Genomic DNA, 8,917 nt, shown 5'->3' with positions numbered 1-8,917 from the left:
TTTGGATGTTTAAATTTTTATATTTATTTTTTTAAGATTTTTAGTGTTTTTAGTATTTATTTTTTTAATTCTTTTAGATTTTTGGATCTTCAAATTTTTAAATTTTTAAATTTTAAGATTTTAAGATTTTTAGATTTTTTAGATTTTTAATATTTTTTTTTTAGATTTTTAGATTTCTTGGATTTTTAGATTTTAAGATTTCTAGCCATAGTCACGACAAATGGATGGATGACAGGATGATCAGGGAATTCCAAATTAATTCTATTCAGCAAATTCATTATTGCCGAAAAATAAAATAAGTTTTATACATTAAAATGCGATGTAGAAGCTGGAGCATGAAGCTTCTTCGAAATAACAACAAAATGTGAGACTGAGGAGTTTAACATTTTCCGTTGGCCTCTTCGGTCGAGTTTACTAACTTGGGAGAAACGGTGCTAAACAGCTGTCTGTTAAGTTTTACCATCATAAGGTTTTGGAGCGTATCTTCTCCAAGGGTTGAACGTGAATTTGTTAGTATCAGACCCAAGGCGCTGAAACCCCGTTCAACCGATACCTGGTTTGACGGTGTAGCTAGTACAACGGAGGCTACAGCACTGAGTTGGGGGTGGGTTGGCCGCCGATCGACCCAAAACTTCCATACATCGAAACTAACGCTTCGCCGCGGCTCAACCTCTACAGCCTTGAGTTGCTGAAGGAACCCTCCATCATTTCCAGTTGATTCAATCGTCGATGTGCCAAACAGCTCGGTTATAAACTCATCTGCCTCATCGTCCATGGAAATAGATGCAGGCATGTTCTGGGGAGCATTAGCATCAGTTTTTCGGAGCTCTTGGATTCGATTTAATGTCTCGATGATGTAACCCTGAAATTTTTGCAATATATGTGTAATTTTAATTGTGAGAGTGGAAATGAGAAAACAAGCAAAGGAACTACCTGTATCTCCGCTTTCTCTTCATTATTGAACAATGAAGAGCCCGCGTAGTTCAGGCGTGGATCGAGATAGAGTGCCATTTTGAACGCTCTTGATTGCTTCAAATTGCTCAGGCGTTTACTCATACTAGCTACTAGCTCGGATGCGAATGGATTAGGTTTGGTCATTTCAACCTTTCTGGTGGCAATGAGCCATTGGAGATAAAAGTCGGATAGCGAAACGTGCTCTGCTTGCATGTCCTTCGTCAACAAAAACAATGGTTTAAATGCTTGTTCGTAGTTTTCTGCGAACTGCCAGCTGTCGGTCAAGTCTGAAAATTACAATCATTGCGGGGTCGAACAGAATAAAAAATATTAAAACAATGTTACCTAGTTCCTGAGACTGTTCTGCCAGCTTCTCGAAGAATGGTCGTTGTTCAAGGAACTTGCTGATCATTTCGTAGATGCCTCCCCAACGTGTCTGCCCCCAAATTGGAGGGTAACGAGCACCATGTAACTCAAATAATTTATCATATTTCACCGAGCGGCATTTCTTTGCAACCAATGTCAATTTTTTTACATCGTCATTCGATTTACTAACTACATCAAGGATAGCCAATTGCAATGTATGAACTGCACAACGAACCAAGTTAAGACTCTCTTGCAGTTTATCGCTTAAAGCAGTTGTCAACGATTCTTGTCCTTCTACGAACTCTACATCTGTTAGGCTGTCTTCTTCGTCCGAAGCATCATCGGTGAGGTAGGAGAATTCCAACTCCTTTTTCAATTGACGTACGGCACCCAGCATGTTAGCTCCGTTATCACATGTAACGGAGAATATTTGATCAATGGACAGTCCGTAGCTCTGTATGACTGCCATTATCTGAGATTTCAAGAAACTCGCGGTTTGTCTTTCTTTCACTTCGAGTACACCTGTATAGAATTGAACATTATAGTGTGACGGGGTGAATGCGTAAAGTTGGAAAAAAGATAGTGATAGAAAGGGGAGGGGTACTTATGTACCAATGTACCCAGCTTTGGGGCGATTCAAGTATGACGTCCAAAACTTTTTGAGATTTCTAGACGCTCTCTCTGTCACGCTTTATAGTATACCTTGTATATGTACCTGTATACTGTATACTGTGTGCAGTATACTGTTACAAAACTAGACATGTGCGCCGTTGACGATTTGGAGATATTTCTGAGTTGTTAAAGGAAAATATCGCGGATATCCTAGTAGTTTTTTTTAGATAATTCTTGAATTGCTAGAGAAACAGCGAGAGAATTTTCGGATAATTTTCCATATGATATTTCGCAGGAGTTCTCAAACGAATTTTTCGGAAACATCCTGTAAGGTTTTCTGGGCGAAATCTGAAGAAGTTCCGTGAAAATTTCCGGGGAGATTCCTAGAGGAATTTGTGAAGGAGTTCTTGGAATTTTTTTCGGAAAAATTCCTAAACAAATTTCCAGAGAACTTATTTCCAGAATAATTTATTTGTAAACGACTTTCCGGGATAATCTTTGGAAGAAATTTCTTGAAGAATTCCCAGAGCAGGTCGAGTAACATTTTCTAGACCTAGATTTCGCAATTTAATTTTCATAAGGAGCTTTTCAAGAATTCCTGGACAATTTTCCGGATAAAATTCCAGGAGGTGGATTTAGTGAAATTCCATGTGAATTTCGGAATTAAGAAGAAATATCTTTAGAGTCCTCGCATTAATTTCTATAGAGTTTGCGAAGTAATTTATGAAGTGTTCTTGGAAGAGTTTTTTAGAGTAACTCCAGAGAGAAATTCTATGAATAATTATTTAGCAAAGCAAACATCATGAAGCATTTATATAGGCACTTCCGAAGGAATTCCTGGAAGAACTCCTGGAGGAGGTTCTGGAAGAATTCTTGGAAGAACTTTCGGACGAATTCCTGAAGGAAATCCTTGAGAAATTCTTAGAGGACTTACTGGAGGAATTTCGGAGTAATTCTTGGAGGAACTTCTAGAGGAAATTCCAGAAGAATTCCTGGAGGAACTTCCAGAGAGATTCCTGGAGGAACTTCCGGAGGAATTCCTGGAGGAACTTCCGGAGGAATTCCTGGAGGAACTTCCGGGGGAATTCCTGGAGGAACTTCCGAGGGAATTCCTGGAGGAACTTCCGGGGAATTCCTGGAGGAACTTCCGGGGAATTCCTTGAGGAACTTCCGGGGAATTCCTGGAGGAACTTCCGGAGGAATTCCTGGAGGAACTTTCGGAGGAATTCCTGAAGGAACTTCCGGAGGAATTCGTGGAGGAACTTCCGGAGGAATTCGTGGAGGAACTTCCGGAGGAATTCGTGGAGGAACTTCCGGAGGAATTCCTGGAGGAACTTCCGGAGGAATTCCTGGAGGAACTTCCGGAGGAATTCCTGGAGGAACTTCCGGAGGAATTCCTGGAGGAACTTCCGGAGGAATTCCTGGAGGAATACCTGGAGGAACTCTAGGGAGAATTCCTGCAGAAATACTTTTGGATAATTCCTGCAGAAACTTTTGGGAAAATTCCTGGAGAAACCTCCGGAGAAGTTCCTGAAGGAGCTTCCGGATGAGTTCCTGGAAGAATTTTGCTGAGGAATTCCTGGAGGAACTTCCGGCGGAATTCCTAGACGAATTTCCGTAGCAATTCCTGGAGGAACTTCCGTAGGAACTCCTGGAGGAATTCCTGGAAGAACTTTCAAAGGAATTCCTGGAGGAACTTCCAGAAGAATTTCTGAAGGAACTTCCAGAGGAATTTCTGGAGGAACTTCCAGAGGGAGCTTCTGGAGGAATTCCTGGAGAAACTTCCGGAGAAACTCCTGGAGGAACTTTCTTTCTTTCGCGTGATTGAAAAGAAAATTATGTAATTAAAATGTCCCTTGCTGAAGCTTCCAACACACATCGATAAACAGATTGATTGAAAGATAGATCGATATTCAGAAACCATTCGATCAGACCTGGGGACGTTCCGATACTTCAAAATATCGATATATGATCCGATATAATAATCGAATCAAAGTAACGATATCGACGATATATTGGAATGGAAATATCGAATATCGGAAAATCATATCATATTTCAGAAATGAGAATATTTAGAATATGTTCGTCGTATGTAGTTATTCAATTATTATCGGCATGATACTGACGGCGGCGATACTATCGGCATGATACTGACGGCACTACTTTCCGCTCGCTCGAAAAAAAAACAAATGAAGTTTCGAGAAATTTGTTGAAATTCCACTGGCAATATTGCTGTATTTCTTCTCTGTTTATTCTGATTCTTAACAGAAAATTCTTTCTTCAGAATTTTCACGGAAGTTTTTCTTATTTTAAAACTATCTTTTTGTTCTACATGAAATTCCCTTGATTTTCGGTTGGAAATTCTCTTTAATTTACACGAGAATTATCCAAAATTTAAGGGTAAATTTTTACCTTAATTATAATATAAAAAATAGTTATAATATAAAATATAATATAATAATAATTATAATATAAATAAAGATTTCCCACTAAAGTTTCCACTCGTCGAAAAAACCTGTTATTTGTACAGGCGATTAATTTGATTTATCTTTACATGAAATTCTTTCTGCAGAACTTCTACAGAAAATTTAAAATTTCTATCAGAAAACATATTTTGAAATTCCTAAAATGAGGGCTGTACCAAGTTTGACTTTGGTGTTAGACCGAATGCCGTTTACATTATATGTCTGAAAATGCAATTCCGAACTGATCATTACATATGCTTTCTTTGTTACATTTTCCTTTCTTCTTTATTTTCCTTCCTTCTTCTTCATTCCTTTCTTTCATCTTCCATCTTCCTTTTTCTTCTTCTCTTGTCTACTACCTTCTATCTCCTTTCTGCTTTTTATGATTCTTTTTTTCTTCGTTTTTTTCATTGTATTGCTCCATTTCTTCTTGTTCTTCCTTCTTTCTGCTTTTTTCTTCCTTCTTTCATCTTCTTTCTTGCTCAATCTTTTAATCTTTCCTTTTTGCTTTTCTCGTATACTAAATACGTGAAGGCTATACTATACTGCGCAAAAAATATTCAATTTTTAGCCATTTATCCTTAACGTAACGCAACAAGTTTCATTCGACGGGGAATCCTGTTCCATTGTTTCCTATAGAAATGACGCAAGATACCAACACCGCTAGGTGAATAAATCAGGGTTTTTTCTTTCTTCTTCCATTTGCCCTTGGCCTTTTTACTTCATCTTTTTTCCTTAATTTGTTTACTTGTTCCTTTTTCCTTAACTTAGCTTCTTCTTTGCCTTATTTTTTTTCATTTTTGTTCAGCCCACTGTCTTCTTCCAACATATTTCCTTTTTCTGTTTATTCCAAATCTCATGCGTTAACTTACGATTCAGGAGATTAAAAGTTACAAGGAATTGTTCGTTTTCTAAACAATATCTCTCCCCCTACCCTCTTTTCCCTGTGACTCTTTCACCCACAATAAATATTTGTCCACTTAACATGAGAAATATCTGTACCAAATTTGGTAAAAGTTGCTTAAGCGCTTCGGGAATAATTAGCAACATACATATGTACATACGAACATAAAAATAAATAGATATAGAAAAAGAAGAAGAAGAAGAAGATAAAATAGATAGGGGTCGTACACATATTACGTAAGCAATTTTTCTGGGTTTTTCGACCACCCCTCCCCCCATGTAAGATTTTTTTCATACAAATGATTTTTTATTTATATGGAGCGTAAGATATTGGACGACCCCCCCTCCCCCCATAAGTGCTTACGTAATATGTGTACGGCTCCATAGACAGTTTTTGACATACTAACCCAGCGTTCGAGATACAATCACTCCATCAGTTGCATATCGAGCCAATACGGCAAGAACATGTCGATTGAAACGAGATGCAGAATCAATTTTTAGCGATACCAACATTCCTCTCATTTCTTCAGCAATTACGTTTTTGATAAGTCCTGCAGCCGTTGTTACATGCCCCTTTATGATGCGTGTATCCATTGACATGCCTACTGCAGTCAAAAGAGGCTCAAACAGCTGACGCATACCTTCCCACTCAAAACATGATACTGGGAGGTTATGGAAAGAAACTAGCTTAAGGTGAATCGCGTTAAAGTCCAATTAAAAATCGACCTAGCGCTTTAAAGGGCACATAACTCGAAAAGTAAACGACAGGCAAAAGCGGAAAGTAGTTTTTCACCTTTGCTCACTTGCAGCATACACGAAAAAATGGTTCACAGATGTGCTAACCGCCTAAATATTTACATTTGTGCGAGCAAAAACGCGAGGTGAGGGATAGCACGGCCATTGTGCCTGCCATTTTTGGACGCCGCCGTAACTCACCTTAATTGCCACTTCCACTAGTAGGCGCTTATCAATAGCTACCGGACGCTTTGCAATAAGCCGCGGTTTCCTAACGGCCGGATCTCCTTCTTTAGCCATACCCTCAGCATCAGCTTTTTCGGAATGACGAGTCCGAAAGTGCCGCACAAAGTTATTAATGTCGAGTTTACGTTGAATATACGTGCATGCACTACCGGAATCGATGTTGCATATGGCTTTCTCCCCGTCAATTAATATGAATTTCAAGGATTTTTCGGCTAGTGTAGTTCCTCCACTGCGCCGTTTCTCACCTTTCGGTGCCACAGCAGCTACCGAAGAACTCGAAGATGGCCCCGCCGAAGATTCCATTTGTTGAACAAGAATTAAGCCACACCGCGATCTGGAGGAAACACTTGTTCACTTGAAGAATACTCGATTCGTTTGATTGAAATTAAACCTAGCTTCGATGAACCTACTCTTGCCTCGTTTCCGCTGTCGTTTGAAATTGAATTTCGATTCAATTGAAAGCGTTACAAAGAAAATGAATTCTTGAATGACGTCTGAAGTATTCACCTTTGACAAGAAGTAGTTCATATTGGAATCATTTTTATAGAATGAATTGACTGCACGAAAGCATCGTCGACTAATGTGTGATGAACACCGTGGAAATTCATTTTCATTTTATCGCTTCGAAGATGTACGACACTGCTGATGGCACTAACCGATCGGTGTGCAAGATTATAAGCGGTAACCGATAGTCGACCGTGGATATCTTATGAGAAAAATAACATATACTGCGCATACGACACACCGCATCTTATTAAATCAACCCGAAACAATTTATTGAAGCATAATGCAGTTTTCTATAGGCAAATATGTCCTTTTCAACTTTTTGATTGTGCAAACTCCTTGATATTCGAAGAAAAAATCAATTGCAATACGTTACAGGATCTCAAAAGGCCTATTTTCGATTCACCTCATTGGGAATAACTGCGGTCAAAGAATCTGAGGGTTATTAAAATACCTACAGTATTTCCATGTGAAATTAATGCACGTTTTCTTCGATTTTTGCATTGTTTAATAGATTAGTTTTTTTTTTTCGCCATTAGTGGGACGAATTTCGAGATCAAATATTCAATTTTTCTAAATCACTTATGAGCTACTGTTTCGATTTTCAAACTATTGTCAAATGATAGCTGATAAATGCCCTTTTTTAAAAACAGAATAATCCACCTGCAGTGAGATTTTGACCCTTCCTTAACCATGTAGAAATATTTTCGGACTCCAGTATTTAAAACTAGATAAAACTACTCAACTTCCCATGGCGATTGAGCGTCTAAGGTTAAATGGTAATTGCCTACCTATAGGCTAGATGTACCAGTCGCACTAGTGCTTTTTATGCCAAATGGTCAACCAAATCTCGCTTAACTTTTCAAAAGGACCTAAGTAACATTTTTTTCATGAATTAATTTGAATAGCGCAATCAACAGAACAACATGAAAGCTATTGATTGCAGTATTCAAATTAATTCATGACAAAAATGTTACTTAGGTCCTTTTGAAAAGTTAAGCGAGAAATCACCGCAAACCAAGTTCATATCGATAAAGCATATTCATATGATACGATAACATTTTTGATCCAAAACAAGCAAAGCATAATTGTAAACATCGATTTTGGTTAATTTTTGACGTCCTTTGCACCAGTTGTCGCACTAGTAGCTCCAATTTGGCCAATCCCATAAGAAAACAATGGGATTTGCCAGATAAGGAACCAGAACTACGAAATTAATGATTAAAGCTTCCAGTGAATGATTAAATTTGTTATGATTAAATCCTTCAACTTTATGATTGAAGATTATGATTAATGATTTATTCATATTTGGCAATGATTAATGATTATGATTAACGATTAAATTAATTTTTGACAATGATTAACGATTGTGATTGACGAATAAGACATTTGGAGAATGGTTAACGATTACCGATCGTGAATAAATGTTGGCACAATATGTGTATGATTAATGATTAACGATCCATATGATTAATGATTAATGATTAGGAATAATAAAATAGAATAAATTGCATAGTGATCAATAATCAAAAAACCTTTCTTCCAAATAAGGTACCGTCGTTCGGGGTGACATTGGGCCTAAGGGGTAAGATTGGGCCAAAAACGAAAAATGTTTCAACTCTTAATATCTCAGAAACTGTTACGAATTTTGATGAAAACTTCAAACGGTTCGAAATTATATTAAAATTCACGTCTAGGAAATCACAAAACAAATTCCAAGAACTAATTGTGCTCGTACGATAATGCTTGGAATTTGAATGTAAAACTATTGAGCGAAAGAAACCCGTATTAAAATAGTGTCAGTAATGCCTAACAAATCTATTACATAACTAGTTTTTAGATCGATGGATACCTGGTTATCATGTTACGATAATCTGTTGTTGTTTTATCGAATTTTATTAATATTTATATAACGGTTCAGGTATTTCGTAGCAACGAGCAATCCACGCAAAAAAGGGGTGAGATTGGGCCAAGCCTTCAGTTGATTTGCCTTACATGGTTGGTAAGAGCCGTAATGTAGGCAATTATTTAGAATGAACGATTGAATCGTTCCATCGTCACTGCTGAAATATTTCATTTGGCCAAATATACCTACCCTATTACCAATATAGTCCACTCTGGCTGATTTGAAG

The 8,917-nt window shown here is 37.7% G+C and overlaps 1 protein-coding gene across 1 annotated transcript; it reads right to left on the bottom strand.

Moving 5' to 3' along the window:
- Positions 1–285: 285 nt before the first annotated feature.
- LOC134224580 (uncharacterized) lies at positions 286–6,601 on the bottom strand. Its single transcript, XM_062703991.1, has 4 exons — positions 6,527–6,601; positions 1,300–1,842; positions 934–1,241; positions 286–862 (listed from the first exon to the last, which is right to left on the bottom strand). The coding sequence occupies exons 1-4, from the start codon at positions 6,582–6,584 to the stop codon at positions 380–382; spliced, it is 1,392 nt and encodes a 463-aa protein (XP_062559975.1). The 5' UTR covers positions 6,585–6,601; the 3' UTR covers positions 286–379.
- Positions 6,602–8,917: the final 2,316 nt, after the last annotated feature.

Source organism: Armigeres subalbatus, chromosome 3 (genome assembly GCF_024139115.2).
Source record: "Armigeres subalbatus isolate Guangzhou_Male chromosome 3, GZ_Asu_2, whole genome shotgun sequence".
Classification (NCBI taxonomy): domain Eukaryota; kingdom Metazoa; phylum Arthropoda; class Insecta; order Diptera; family Culicidae; genus Armigeres; species Armigeres subalbatus.
The sequence above is the reverse complement of the archived record's forward strand: the minus strand, read 5'-3'. Positions and strand labels throughout refer to the sequence as shown.